The sequence below is a fragment of the Phocoena phocoena genome, chromosome 9, assembly GCF_963924675.1.
Source record: "Phocoena phocoena chromosome 9, mPhoPho1.1, whole genome shotgun sequence".
In the NCBI taxonomy this organism is placed as follows: domain Eukaryota; kingdom Metazoa; phylum Chordata; class Mammalia; order Artiodactyla; family Phocoenidae; genus Phocoena; species Phocoena phocoena.
Window position 1 is genome coordinate 10179877 of NC_089227.1, and position 16096 is coordinate 10195972.

At 43.5% G+C, this 16096-nt stretch overlaps 1 protein-coding gene across 1 annotated transcript in view; it reads right to left on the reverse strand.

The window, feature by feature from the left end:
- The window catches only part of HECW1 (HECT, C2 and WW domain containing E3 ubiquitin protein ligase 1), a 253203-nt gene that overhangs the window by 96481 nt on the left and 140626 nt on the right, over positions 1–16096 (reverse strand). The window contains exons 9-11 of the mRNA XM_065883673.1: positions 13696–13797; positions 8593–8743; positions 636–778 (exon numbers count right to left, since the gene is read on the reverse strand). Of these exons, the coding sequence (XP_065739745.1) occupies positions 636–778; positions 8593–8743; positions 13696–13797 (396 nt within the window). The remainder of the gene's footprint in view (positions 1–635; positions 779–8592; positions 8744–13695; positions 13798–16096) is intronic.

Here is a 16096-nt window from a genome sequence, read left to right on the forward strand (position 1 = left end):
TCTTAACGCCTTTTGAATATTCTTATCTGAGTTCCACTCAGAGTCAAAGAAATGAACACCAGACCCCCCTAGTGGATGCTGATGGTATTTGCTAAAAAATGCTCCCAGGCGGCCATGTATAATCAATCGTAAGCCTGCAGGTTCTCTTTACTCCCAGGTTCCTCCCTCAGGGGAGATTGTATTTTATTCTTTAAAAAATTTTTTTTTTTTTACTATTTCCTATTTTTAAAAAAAAAATCTTTATTGGAGCATAATAGCTTTACAATGTTGTGTTAGTTTCTGTTGTGTATTTTATTCTAAATGCAAACAAGTCTTCCTATTGTTGTCATGTGGCTCCTTGGAAGCGGACCATGAATTCTTATCGTGTTTTATTTATAAGTGGAAAACATCCTTAGGACACCAACAAATAAATTTACTTAATAAGAAATGATTAAGCCACCAAAACCGAAATTTGCCTTGATGCATAGGTGCAAGGTCTCTTCACTGTGAATCCACTTTCCCTTTACGTTCCTGGTGGGAAACTTCTGTCTGTTTTACCCTGCTGGTGCCAAGCCTCTTTCTCCCGCTGGCCCTCGTCCACACCCTGCTTTCCTTACCCGATTCGCATCCCAGGAGTCTGGGCCCATCCTGCATACCTATGCTTGACTGAGAAGATTCAGCCTCTGAATCACTCCCGCCACCTCCTCCGCTGCCTCCTGCTGGGACCTGCTCACAACTTTGGCTGCCAGAATCTTCTTCAGGCCTCTCTGTAGCAATGGTTCGCTGAATATTTTGGTACCTTTGTGTCAGAAAGTGCAAAGACAGGAGTTAACTTTGGTTTGATGGCTTGTTGAGGGGCTGATGCTCTGAATCACATAAGTGGGGAAATCAGTAAAGAATTGTCCTGGAGGTCAATAAACATCAGGAAAGAAATGCTCAACATCCCCACAAGGTACCTAAGACAATTAACACTACAAGTATCTCTGGACGATTTGATTTCTTTTTGTTTCGTAAGCTGTGATGAGTTTCAGGTATGGTGACTTCAAAAAAATCACCCTGCATTAAATGAAATTAGGCTAAGTCTAAAATAATGGTATGGGAAGGAACTTAAAATATTACAACTAAGATATCGAAGCACCTCTCCCTGATGGTGATAAGTGTACAAACTAAAATAAAAGTTCTACTCACTTGTTTTTATTTAACAGGTAACTGACGGGACTGGCAAGGGGTGTGCAAAGGTTGCACGCTAAAAACACACTGGCAGACAAATAAATGCTTTCTGCTTATTTGAAGGCTCCTTTGATTTTTCTTTCCAAGTTGGGGAATCAGTCAGTCAGTTGGCCAGTCAGTTGCCTAACCAGGTGCTTACTAAATATTTACTGACTTTTCCAGTGTGTCTGGCTCTGCGCTGGACTTCCAGACGAAAGAGAAGACTGGAATGCGATCTCGCCCTCTGAACCCTCACGGTCAGGACAGAACAAAGAGGGGAAATGCACATAAACCGTGACTCTAGTGAGGTGAACAAGCTGCCCTAGGTGTGTAAGAGGTGTGGACACAGACGAGGAAACACCCAAGGCACATGCGTCCTGAAGTCAGAGTATGACGTATCGGGGAGCTTGTAGGGAAGGTACACGGAGGAAATGACATGTGCAAAAGGCTTCAGCTGGGAGAACTCCGAGAAGGTTGGCGGTGGCGTCAGGATGTGTGGGCCTTGGGCAGTGCCAGGGAACCAGCAGGGGTGGCAGGGAGCGCCTAGCAGGTGCCCAGCGGCGGCTGGAATGTTTTTCTCTAGGCCCAGGTCCTCCAACTTGAGCTGCATCAGGATCGCCTACAGGGCTTGTGAAAACACAGGCTGCCGAGCTCCATCCCCAGCGTCTCTCCGATTCAGCAGGTCCAGGGATGGGGTGGGGGAGGCACGAATGTGCATTTCTGACTAGTTCCCAGGTGATGCAGTTTGTGCTGCTGGTCTGGGGACCAACTCTGAGAACCGCCACTGTAGGGGCTGAGCAGCTGCTGGAACAGAGAGGCAGGTCCAGTTCTACAATGACCCCCACCTGTGTGGAGGGCGCGGGAGGAGAAGACCCTGGAGTCGGGGAGAGCAGCTGAGAACTACTGCATCGCTCCAGGCTGGAGATGCAGAAGCCTGGAACGAGGCAGGGGTGGTGGAAAAAGCTGGTGTCTAAGGATGCTGCTGGGGGCGGCGGACACCCACATTCTGTAGGGGTACTAAGATCACCTATATCTGCCCACAAAACACTCACAGAAATTTCCTGCCTAATTCACATGGTGTTTTGTAGGCAGGTGTCCAGCTGTCTTGTTCCTTTTTGCTCTGCTCTGCTTCCTTCACTCTTTGTAGCCCCTCTTCCTCCTTTTGCCTGCTGTCTCTCGGCCCCACCAGGACACAGGACAGGAATTCCGCTTCCCTTTTCCTCACAGCACAGCAGGAATGAGGGAAGCGGTCAGACTGATGAGATCTTTAGTGGCAGAGTTTGTAATAACTTTACATGTAGACTCAACAGAATTTGGGACCTGACTGGGTATGGAGGTTGGAGAAGACAGAGGAGAAAACTGTGAAGTTCGAGGCGCCCACTTAGAGCAGGTGGGTGGACGTGTCGGTACTGATGAAGCCCATGTAGGATGGGCAGGTTGGTGGGAAGATTTTAGTGTGGATTTGGGCATGTTGACCTGGAGGTCCTTGAGGTCACACAAGTGACAACAGCCAGGGGAGCGTTGCTGTATGGCTCTTGCGCTCAGAGAAGTGAAGTGGGAGTGGAGGAAGAGGCGTGAAGAGGAGGGAGCCTCCAGGGAGCAGCGAGTAGCCAGGTCGCCATGTGCAATCCAAGGTGGGGGCATGGGGAACGTATTATCACATGGACAAGGTCTTCCATGGCAGGGATTCTGAAGACTAGTGACCTCTCCTTGACCTTTAGAGAGGAGTTTTGGGGACTTCCCCGGCGGTCCAGTGGTTAGGACTCCACGCTTCCACTTCAGGGGGTACAGGTTCGATCCCTGGTCGGGGAACCAAGATCCTACATGCCACCCGGCCAAATAAATAAATAAATAAATAATAAAGAGGAGTTTTGCTCTCAAGTGTGGTCTCCAGACCACTTGCCAGAGAATCAACTGGGTGATTATTATAATTACAGAAATTGGGGCAAAATTGAAATCTGCATTTCTAACAAGTTCTTCAGGTGGTATTATCTACATCTAGGTTTGAGGCTGTCTGGTGTGGGGCTTTAAGTTTATTTATTTATTTATTTTAAACATCTTTATTGGGGTATAATTGCTTTACAATGGTGTTAGTTTCTGCTTTATAACAAAGTGAATCAGCTATACATATACATATGTTCCCATATGTCTTCCCTCTTGCGTCTCCCTCCCTCCCACTCTCCCCCTCAAGTTTTATTTTATCTAAAGAGACTCAGCCACTCGCTCCTGCCACCTGGTGGAAGATGGCTCTGCCTGCAGCACTTACTGGGAGGCATTCCTGAGAAGGCCTCTTATGAGAAAATGCGGAAGGGGTAGGAATGAGCAAGGAATCGGGAGAGAGAAATGCTTGCTTTTATTTACCCCTCCACACGCCTGCGGCAGGGAGGCTGTCTGTCTGTGATGTTCTTTTTGCTGGAACTCAAGTAATGCAGCCACACGTGGGGTACTCAGTGGGCCGGTGAGAAGCCGCCTAAGCTTGTGACCTTGACCTGGGAGAGGAAGGGGGACTGCCAAAGACCAAGGAAGCTGCTGTTGGAGGATCCCCCAAGTGGCTCGAGGCAGGCTGCATTTTCCTAAAGTGGCTCAACGATATTTTCAGTCCACAGCTTCTTCCAGAACCTGACTACTCTCCTACTAAGAGGCAGAACCAATGTCCCCTCCCCTTGAACCTGCGAAGGTCCTGTGGCGACCTGGACTAACAGACAATAATGAAAGCGACAGCTTGTGACGGAACACAGAGGCCAGGCTGTGAGGAAGCCCAGGCGACATGGAAAGTCCACGTGGAAGTGCTCTGGTTTACAATCACAGCTGAGATCCCAGCCCACAGCTAGCATCAGCCTCCAGATACGCGAGCCTCCAGCCCAGCCACCCTCTGACCGCAACCATGAGGTACCCAGAGAAGGGCCTCACTGAACCCAGTCAACCATGAGAACCATGAGAGAGGAGGATACTCACGAGGATAACGGTGATAATAATCAGTTACTGTTGTTTTAAGTCACCAAGTCTGGGGTGTTTTGTTACTCAGCAACAGATGCTTGGAAAGGGCTTAGACAAACCTCATATCGTAGCCTCTCTTTTACTTCCCAAATTGCAGTGATCACTGAAGAGAATTTTAACGAGGAAACCTTTTATTTTTATTATAATTTTATTCGATGGAAATGTCAGCAGTTTCACAAACTGCTTCACATGTCCTCGGTTGCACCTGGTTTATCTCACGCCTTACTAAGTCAACAGCCTCAAATCCCAGGTGCCAGACCCAACCCCTAGCCTTTGCTGAAGTCAGGACAGTCTTGGGGAAGCAGGACACACAGCAGTTGGTGGAGGATCACCCAGCAAGGGCAGGGCTGCAGCCTCAGAGGCTCTCTTTGTTCTAAAGATGAGAGAGGGGGTCAGAGAGTTGGTTCTCTTCTATTTCATCAAAAATTATCCTTCAGGGGCTTCCCTGGTGGCGCAGTGGTTGAGAGTCCGCCTGCCGATGCAGGGGACACGGGTTCAAGCCCTGGTCTGGGAGGATCCCACATGCCGCAGAGCAACTAGGCCCGTGAGCCACAACTACTGAGCCTGCGTGTCTGGAGCCTGTGTTCCGCAACAAGAGAGGCCGCGACAGTGAGAGGCCCGCGCACCGCGATGAAGAGCGGCCCCCGCTCACCGCAACTAGAGAAAGCCTGCGCACAGAAACGAAGACCCAACACAGCCATAAATAAATAAATTAATTAAATTAAAAAAATATATATATCCTTCAATGTCCTCCCTCACACTTTATTTTTTTTGCAGAAAAAGGTTAAATATTTATATTACATAGGGTTTATGGAAATTGGTAAGGAAGTCAGCTGGAATGTCTAATTTGCAAAGAGACACACAGAGGAACACACACAAAACCGAACCGGATATAAAGAAACCTTCCAAAACCAAACCGAACTGAACCAAACCAAACCAAAACCAAACGAACAAAGCCCATAGGAGCAGACGATTCTCATGGGAGGAGCTAAAATTGGGAAAAGAAAAGCTCATGGAAACAGAAGTTGACCTTCCCTCCAAGAAGTGAAATGTAAGGAGCACCAGAAAACACGAGGAGAATCACTTAAGTCAGCAAAAACCCACCAAAAGATGAGATGGAAGGCAAGGTATCGCTGCTAGCAAAGTAAACCCGTAGAAACACACTTTAGAAAACCTTTAAACATTGATATCAAATACCAAAACCACGCAGATCTCTCTTGGCCTGCTCTTTTGGGAATATAACCCTAAAGAAACACTCTAAGACAATCCTACTATTTTACATACACTTGGGCCTTATCCAAAATAGTGATTAAAAGCAATAAGTGAAACATCCAACAATATGTCAGATTAAGTAAATTACATCTGTTCATTGGAATACCATCGTTTAAGTGATCATCTTAAGGCTATGTAGCAATACGAAAATGCTTATAATGTAGGAAGTGAAAAATGAATATAAAGCTATATTATCATTATAGCTGTATAAGGACTGTGCATATGAAATTTGAAGATAGTTAATTTTTTTAAAAAAGTTAATCCTTCGGGCAGTAGGATTATAAGCCTTTTTTTTTTCCTTATTTAAAACTCGCATTTCTCAATAGTATAATAATTTTATCCAAATAAGTAAAACATCAAACTTGAGTTGATGATTTAAAATGAGACTATGTATTTATATTTTCGGTTTCCTCCATAAATATTTGCGAAGAAGGTAGAGTTAGTTCGTTCAGGATATTTTGAACGTGTAGGAATGAACTCGGGAAATGGTCTTGTACTGAGTCCTGGTAAACTCTGGCCCCATCCAGGCACCGGGACGAGGGACACAGAAGAATGAGAAAGAAGGGAAGGACAGTTACCAGTGGCAGGCATGATGGGCCATCAGTCATGGGGCTGCAGAGGAGGTGGCCACTGGCTCTGTGCGGAGAGCTCTGGGGAGGTTCCAGGGACCATGTGACATTCGGGTTGGGCTTTTGCAGGATGGAGATGAGTGCCAGGTGGAAGGCACGCAATGAGGGACTTTCCTGCAGTGAAAGCGTGTGGCAAAGCCACAAAGGCCACTTAGGGGGTGGCCGAGGGAATGTGGTCACCGTACACTACTTTGTCCACTCCGCATTTTGCAGTGTGCGTCTCCTTGCACAAACACATTTGTCTTTCACAATCACCCTGTCAGGAGTCAAGAGAAACTCCTTCTTGCAACACTGAGAAATATTTCCATCTTGCTGTGAGAAGGTGATGAGTGTAAATTTCTCCTGCTAACCAAACACATGCCCCCCTGTGTGTGATCACATCTGCGATGGATAAAGGACTGACAGTATACCTTCTGTGGCTGCCATTATCAGGCCAAATCACTGGAAAACTTTAAATGTTTGAAAGCAGTAGGTTAAAATAAGCATTGAAGAGCCTGAATACTTATCTGAAGGTTATCTGACCTTCCCTAGGTAGGATTTTTCACAAGAAATAAGCACTTCCTCAAATCGCTCAGTTCCTTTTCTTTTTATCTGTCCACATGGATGCAGCAAATACAACTTGCTATTCAGCAAAGTCTGGTCTCTCTCAGCATGTTCAGCTCCACTGGAGGGCACAGGGGTTTACACATCAAAGCCTGTACACTTCTCTAGAGGCCTGGTTCAGGATGGATTTAGCCTCATTTTTTTTTTTTCTTTTTTTTTTTGCGGTATGCGGGCCTCCCACTGTTGTGGCCTCTCCCGTTGCGAAGCACAGGCTCCGGACGCGCAGGCTCAGCGGCCATGGCTCACGGGCCCAGCCGCTCCGCGGCATGTGGGATCTTCCCAGACCGGGGCACGAACCCGTGTCCCCTGCATCGGCAGGCAGACTCTCAACCACTGTGCCACCAGGGAAGCCCTGGCCTCATTTTTATATTATACAACCTGAACATCGTGAACGAACTTCCAAGGATTTTTATGTCACAGGTCAAGGTATTTACTTCTGCTTCTGGTTTACTGTTTTGTTTTAGTGTTCAAACTACACCTCTGTAGATATAGGCTGATGCTGCTCTCCATGTTTCTTAGTCTGGTAAATTATTTCAGCTCATCTGTCTGGCAAGACAGACCCTGAGGCTATTTCTGCCTATGGCATCTGAACACAGTCTCTATGTAAAATGAGCTTGCTGCGTCCTTTGCATTTTTAGTTGTAGGAGTCTTGTTGCAATCACCATGAAAGGACACTCCCATGGATTTTGGTGCATTTATATTTAATATGTTCTTCCTTGTAATATACTTTCTTTCTGTGGGAATGACTAGAGAAGTACACTGCCAATAGAAACCCGTTATGATTCTTATTAATGACTTAATGGAAAAATGGAAAGCAAATGTCTTCCAAATGCTCAAGCAATAAAAGAACTCCTGGTGATCTTCACCTAAAGCATCCTTCTCTCTCTACAACAACAGTAAGCAGAAGTTCAATGTTTTGTTTCTGTGCAATTTTAATAGGATTGAATTGTCTACTTTTTTTTTTTTCTGGAGGCTACAGTTAACTTTCAAAAGATATTTGTTATCAATAGCTGTGTCCCCCAAACCCAGTTAGTTATTCTTTTTAGTCCCTCTCCACCTTTTTCCTTTATTTTACACTAGCAAGACGTCATGTGGATACAAACGAAGTTGGGCCTGCAGTCTGCATTCCTGGCTACTAAAAGTATCCAAAAGCCACTGCCCTGGTCTTAAAGAAGCAAGATATTGGGTATGATGCTCGTACTAGCTTATGGCATGGGAGAGGTGCTGTTTAGGGTTTCGTTTGCATGTTGAAAACAAAATGACATCTTTACATACTTACTAAAAACTAGTAAGGGGTCTAGTTTTTAGACAAAACAATTCTCAAAAAGTATCTTTAAATGTTTCTCTTTCTATGATGAAAGCTTTTTAAGAATGTATATTTCTGAGTATATAGCAATTATGGGACCAGAGTAGGCCTGAATATAGAGATTTATGAGGCAGCTTTTTCTCCAGGCAGCTTTCAGTATTCTGTTGAACCTATCCTTGGAATGTTTTCAAACTGTTTGGGTTCTGGACCTGTTTGAGAATCTTATGACAGATACATATGAGTCTGGTAGATAAATGTGCATCCATGTATAATTTTGCATATAGTTTCTGGATGGTTCCTGGAACACTGACACCCTCAGTGAATACCTGGGTGGGGGTGGTCCATGGTCCCTTGGCTAAGAACACCTGTGTTCAAGCCTGGGCCGTCAAGAGGATTCCCCGTCTTTAAATGACACTTGGGCTTAGCTTGTCTCCTCACCAAATTTTAAATCTAGCTTTCCAGGTACTAACTATGAATGGGTTAATGACTTTGCAGTTTCCTCATACAATCTGAGCAGGAAAGTATAAAAGGGGGTTTCTTTAGCTGCCCTTCTCCTTTCACTGCTTTATAGGGGCTCCCCGCACGCTGATCACCCACCGCCTGTTGAGTTGCTCCATCTGCTGGATGGACCCGGATCTCCGCATCCCGTCGGGGGTGGCTGCTGATGTGGGACGCTGCCAGGTGGTCGTGCGGTTCACGTGGTCCACATAAAAGACCCGCCCGTGGCTGTCAATGCGAGCTTCCCAGTCTAGTGCATGACGAAAAGGCAAAAAGAAAAATCAAGGACAAACTACAGATCCATGTGAAACAGACACCACTTCCAGGTCTTTTGCAGTTAGAACTCACCACTGGTGACTTGCTGAAGACCAAGCACTGCCCAGAGCACCTGGGTGGCCTCTGAGGCATTGGCATGGAGTTGGCATTCTAGGAAAGAGCCCATGGGACTCAGATTCTCCGCTGGGCCATTTTAAACAGTAACTGGGGTTACTCAAGTATGACCTGTGTTAAAATTCTAACAAGTTCTAAAGAGAAAATGGAATGTTGATTTCCTTCTTTAAAAAATTCCATCTTGTCAATTTTCTTGGCTACTCAAATGACAGCTGGAAGACCGGAAATGTCCTCCGGTGACAGCTGACACTCTAATGCTGGAAGAATCCTTTCTCTGCTAAATCTGACGGAGGATGGCTGCTCAGAAGGGAATAACGGCCCTCATATTAAAACCAGGTTTGACTACAGTTCTAAAATGCACTGTATGTACGTGCTTCATATAACCTCTATCTAATCTTAGCAGCCTTAATTGATCGCCATTCCTCTTGAGAGAAAGAATGGACACATTCAATACTTAGAGTTGTGAATTCACAGTGTATGCTCAACCCACCTGTGGCTGCCAAATATCTCTGGACCAAAACAAAACCAATCACGACTATTAACTAGCTTTGAAGTATCTCTTTGTTGATAGATAACTGTCCCAAAGAGTAGAGGGAGCCCAAGATAAAGCTAAATTCCTTTACTTCTCAAATTTAAGGAACAGCAACAAACTAAAAGGTGGAAGCATAGATGATACAGTCCATGAGAAATGTAGGAGCTGGGCTGGGGTGACAGGATGAAAAACTCCTCAAAACTGAGAGAGCTGGAAGTCATACGTACACACCTGAGCTAAAAAAAGATGAGCGATGTCTGCTGTACAGAGATGCGCAAAGCTTTTAGGTTCCACGTGTGAAACTGTGGTGGGAATAACAGCTTCATGATAAAGTTATGCTGAAAACTACGTTAGACTAAAGAAGAAAAAGCAAAAATGACTGCAAATGAGGAAAACCATTCAGGCTTTTAAGTGAGAAAAGCCATAGCTTTTGGGAGTAGGTCAGATATTTAACAATTCTATTGAAAAAGCATCATTCAGGTAATGACATAGCAACTCCCAATTGTTTTTAAAATGAAAAACTCAATATATTTGGTAGAGTTATGGTTTGATATGTGTGTGGTTCAAGCTGTTTGAGAACATTATGGCTTATGTCTGACAGTCACCTGAGGGATTGCCAAATAATGTCCAAGGAAAACTAAAAATACCAGAAAACACCAAATTCAACTTATAAGACGAACTGAAGAAAGTTCGTCTTATAAGTTGAATTATAAGACGAACTGAAGAAAAAAAATGTGGTCAGATTGTATATATTCTAGAAGGTGGTGATTAAAATTGACTACTAGATGATCCAGTTGTCAACTGTTAGTTGTAAATGTTAACCAGCTCATTGATGAAATTGTATATTTGTGTAACTACTAGGTAATTAATCTCGAGCCAAACATTAAAAAATTTCAGTGATTTCCAAACTAGCAGCAACTGGGTATTTTATTTTTTTCTTGAACCCAACAGGACTGTCATCCAACAAAGAATGAGCATTCATCTTTGAAGAGCATCGCGTTACTCAATTCAGTTGAACAAACTCCTCCTTGTACTATGATCTAGAGACCATGCCAGGTCCTGAGGACACATTGCTGACTAACACACATCCCTGCCCTCCAGGTGCCCACAGTAAAGGAAGGATTCCTTCAAAGACAAGCCTCCAGTCTCATAGATTCTCCAAGGAAAATAACTCAAGCATGGTGCAGCGATAATAATAATTTCTGAGTTTCAATATTTCCAAGCCACTCACGGAAAAGAATGGCAAGCCAGACAGTTAGACCCTCTTGTCAATACATTAACTACCTGGAAGGCAGAGTGCTAATTAAACTCTTATAAATAATCAGAAGATAATAGCTAAGCGCAACTAGAGATTATAAGTGTGTTTTCTGGGTTGCTTTGTAAAGAATTTGCTTTCACGTACTGTATAAACAGTATCGCATAAAGAAAACATGTTCCGAATGGAACTTCAGGCCTCAGCACGTCCGATGCACTTGGCCCTGTGATGACAAAACAGACTCCTGAAAATGATACCTTTACGGATGACCTTGGGACAGTTAGAGTCATTCATGTGTGTCCATCCATCTGTGGTTGGGGAGCCTTGTCAGATATTAAACTATATATTTTCCATGAAGTCTAAGAACAACGTAGAGCCTAATAATGAATCCTGTTTTAATTATTATACCAAGAAAAGCCTGTAAATTTGTACTTTTACATTAACAAGTGCAACACCACGTTTGTAGTTTAGACCTTTATCTTGAACTTCAGTTGCATCTCACTGTCTTCTCGACACTGATACCTGGATGACATCTCAAATATAACACGATCAAAACCAAGCTTCAGCTCATTCCCACCCAAACCTGCTCTATCTGCAGCCTTCTCTTCCTTTCTCAGTTAAAGGAAGCTCCATCCTTCCAGGTTAAAACTCTTGAGGTCCTTCTTGACCCTTCTCTGTATCTCACGCACCACATCCAATCTTTCAGCAAATCTACCCACAAAATATCTGGCCAGAATCTGACCACTTCTCACCACGTCCTCTGCTCCCCGCCAGCTCAAGCCACCACTGCTTCTCACCTGCAAGAACCTTATGTTGGGTCTCAGGCTTCTATTTTTCCTCCTCACAATTTGACGCCAACACAGAAAACCTTTTAAGACCTAAGTTAGGAAATGTCACGTCTCTGCTCAAAAACCTACAACGTCCCCCTTTCATCCACAGTAAAAGCCAAAACCCTTAAGTGGTCTACAAGGCCCTAGGGGATCTGGGCCCCCGATAGACGGAACTCTTCGTCTGCTGCTTCCTCGCTCCCAAATCTGCTCCATCCAGACACGCTGACCTTCTTGCTGTTTCTCAAACCCACCGGGCAGGCCGCTCTGTTTGCTCAGAAAGCTCTTCTTCCCCAGTACTTGGGTGGATAACCCTCCTACCACTTCTAAGTCTAGCTTCTAATGTTGCCTTGTCAGCAAAGTGTACCCGACCACCCTATTTAAAATGGCGAACCAGCCACCACCACACGCTCCAGATTCCCCTTACCCTGCTCTGCTTTTGTTTTTCCACAGCACTTAAGACCATCTAATGTGATGCACTATTTCTTCATTTATTCTTTTTATTGTTTATTATCTGTCTCTACCAGCCTAGACTGTAAGCTCCTTGAGGGCAGGGATCTTTGCCTTTTTTGCTTGCATAGAGCAAGCATTCAATAAATACTTATTCAATGAATAACTATCTGATGAAGTCATCCGTGTACGATGTGAGATTAAGAAAATTCAGTTGTTAGCTTCACTACCAACTTTTCTAATATTTTTCAGTGTCACATGGACAGAAAATTGAAACCTATCTGGAAGAAGTTTGTTTCATTATCAAAAGCAGCTTATAGAAAGCAATTCTTTAAAACAGAATATATTATATTCAATTATCTATAATATCTGTATGTATAACTAGTTATTACTCTTACACGGATTGAGGGTCAATTCATGTACACACCCACTGATAGGTTTTTTTGTTGTGGGGAAAATGTTCCTTTCTTGGAGAGAACGTGCTATAGGTATTTTTCTAAGTAGGAAGTACCTCTAGTGACACTGAAATTTTACTATTCATTTATGGAATATCCATAAATCAATGTATAAAGAAAGAAATCAGGGATCAAAAGTTAAAGAACATAATGTTTGTCTTGGTCTCTCCAAACAAATGCGGTACTCCTTTAAGATATTCTACTAATTATTAAAGACACTGTTTATCACTGATAAACTACAATTGAATAGAAGAATGGTGTAAATGTAAAATATATCACATTGCCAAGAATAGATGAATTAAGGAATAAACCTTTCTTCTTTCAAAACTGTAACGGCTTAATGTAAGCACAGGCAAAAGAATGGAAAGAAACACTGATTCTTTGCATCCTGGAAAGATCTTGCAGTTGTAAAATTTATCAAATTTTAAAGGTTATCTTTGCATGAAAAATGAGCTCAAGCCAAAACAGGGATGTTCTAGAATTCATGAACATATCTGATGCTAAGTGAATATTTAATGTCTAGCGTGTCACTTCCTTCTTACAAATGTTACATATAAGGGAATATTATAAGGGTAAATTACACTGGAATGCTATCTAGAGACTATCTAGTCCAAATCTAGCATTTAGCAGATGAGAAAATTAAAGCTTTACTTTACAACTAAGAAAACTGAGTCACTGAGATTGATTTTCCCAAGTTCAAATGACCAGTTAGGTAATTATTAATTACACATTACAGTTACCAGGAGAATGTGCTATTGAATTCTATCCCTAAAGATGATATTTTTCCTGGAAACCTCTAAGAACTACAGAAAAAATTTGAGGCTGTCACCTATTGGTGCAAATTAGAGTAAGGAAAATACAAGTTCACGGGTCCTGATGAGTTGAAATGTTTTATTACGTGGAGATGCTTGAACCATAAAAGGTGCCATGGAGAATAATAGGATTATTCCATCTCGAACTGCAAACTTTTAAATATAATATAGTAAAATTTGCGAATTAAGGGTCACGAACAGTTTACAAGGCCTAGTCAAGTCCTGTAAAGAAATGCTCTCCATTTCAGAAGTTGAAGGGTGCTGAAAATACTGGGTTTTCTCATTAAGATCACATCCTGAAACCATACGACAAAAAACCAACCAACCAACCAATTTCTATGGTAGGAGCCATATTGGTTTTCGATCACAGTGTGAGGAATGGAGTGGAGGAAGAGTTTGGATGTTTATATACAAAGTTCATACCGACCTGCTTGTACTTGATGGGAAGTTATGAACATAGATTTTCAAAACTAAAGCTTACTTGGTGGAAGAGGCTCATCGATTGTTGGGTAGTGATGATGTTCAGGCCTCAAGGAAGGAAGCTGGCTTACTGGCTGGGAATTATGGAGTATAGGACATTCACCTACGGACAAGATAGTCGAGACATTCAGATTCATTCATTGCCATGGCAACGTCAGCAAAAAAGCACGACTGTAAAACAAACTACTGCAAGAAAAAACCCCAAAGAGCGGGCAACTGGGGAGATTGGGATTGACATATATACGCTAATATGTATAAAATGGATAACTAATAAGAACCTGCTGTATAAAAAAATAAATAAAATTCAAAAAAAAAAAAAGAGTAGGCAATTGATTTTTTTCTGTGTCAGTTTGCTACATACAGAGTCATTCATGAGCCAGTGAATAGAGGGAGCTATATTTTTTAAGAAACTTGAAAAAAACCAGCCAAACACTCCATGGCTGTGATCTGTACCGCAACAGACCAATAGGTGGGACTGGGGTCTGATTCTGTAACCACCTGGATTTTCTTGAGGGCAAGGTGGCATCAGAAAGGGACACAAAAGAAAATGAGCAGAGGCTGAGTTTAGCCCAGGAAAAGAAACAGGCCTTTTGGAGGGAAGGGCAGCATTTATAAGGTCTCATAAAAGTTCAAGGGGTCTGCTGAGCGTCCGGAGCCTGTGCTCCGCAACGGGAGAGGCCACGACAGTGAGAGGCCCGCGTACCGCAAGAAAAAAAAAAAAAGAACAGTTCAAGGGGTCTGTGCAAAATGACAGCTCCTTGTTTGGATAGGTTTCATCGGAGGGCTACCCAGAGGCCATCTTTCAGAGATTTTGGGTTTGGAATGAAACTCTTAGCTGGTGCCTTTCTGAGATGGGGTTAAGGAACTAGTGGGCCAGGAAGGTAACTTCTTGTAGTAGGAAAGCTAGGGGCTGGGGTACAGAGCCAAGGAGCTATGGCATCTTGTGATTGGTCCAGATTATTCTGAGGAAGAATCTGATAAGCCAGGGTGTTCTGGAAGAAGACAAGAGACGAAGGAAGTAGATAAGAGGCGGGAAGACCGAGACAGGAAAACTTGAAACACAGAAGTGGGATAGATGGAAGAAGAAAGACAGACATGGAGAAATTTTAGAAATAAACATATCCACAGAAGGCGCACCCTCAATTATAACAGACACAGCTAATAGTACTCTCAGGCAGACTTATGATGAACTGAACAATGTGGTACAATGCAGTTCCTATTTCATGATGTCCTCAGGTCCTGGTAACACTGCCTGTAGACTGGCCGTGTGGATGGAAGGCCTACAGCACCAGCCGTTTGGGTCACATAATCAGAGGTAATTCCTCTTGATCTCTGGGGAGCTAGAAGGGCCCAGGCCACGAGACAGCTCTCAGCCTGGTAACCCCCCACTAACACTGCCCTGGATTTCTCACAGTAGCCCCTGTTGCCCAGAGGACAAAGGTCAGGCCTTTTCCTTCCTCTGCCCTCCACGGCTCATGCAAATACCAAGTGTTCCATTATTCCTTGGGCCAAAAAGAGAGAAACTATTGAAAAACAGTGGTTAAGATCTTCGTGGGATCTCAAATTTCAAAAATACTCCCCAGAATGTCCATACATGGAAAGGATGCTTATTTCTTCGCACTCTAGATCCACAGAACTGATTTAAAACATAAAGAAATTAGCTAGGAAGGAAGTTAGGTGGATTTAACTTAGCCATTTAATTCCTAGAGCTCACTGGAAAACAAAAACAGGGATGTATTCAGGAACAAAGGGTCCTTTTAAATGTTAAATATGTAACATTATTTCTTGTGCAAACTCTGGTGTGTGACTGAAATTCTTGGGGTCCCTGGAGACTAAGGACAGTCAAGGAAGGTGCCCCTCATGCCAGCACATAGCTCCTTGCAAACTGACTCCTGTTTCAAAGCTGGGCTCTGAATTTAGTGGATACCACACTCATGTTTGTCTTTATATATGTTTAGTGTCAGAAACTAAAAAAACAATGGTACAGTTGTTATGTCACCAGCTGCTGCATTTTTAATTTAGTTTCTTAACAAAAAAGAACAACAACAAACTTACCTCATCATAATTAATTCAACCAGTCAGGTTAATTACTCCTCCAAGCTAGTGGAAACATAATATTGTTGCTTGCCGGAGTTAATGGAGCTGACCCCACCTGCCCGTGAACCCCAAGCAAACGCAATGATGTGACTGATGCATCTCAGCCAACGGAATGAAGGGAGCGCACAGAGGAAGCAAGCAATCCTGTTCCGTCAGAGGCCGCGGCTCCACACCATCCCCTTCGCCTCAAACACAAAGCAAGTGTCAGACCTGCTAGACCTTCTGAGAAGGAAACTTATTCTAATTTAAAAGGGAGTCTCGCTGCTCATCTACCTGGCAGAACCCTCACTCCGTGAGGGGCTGGG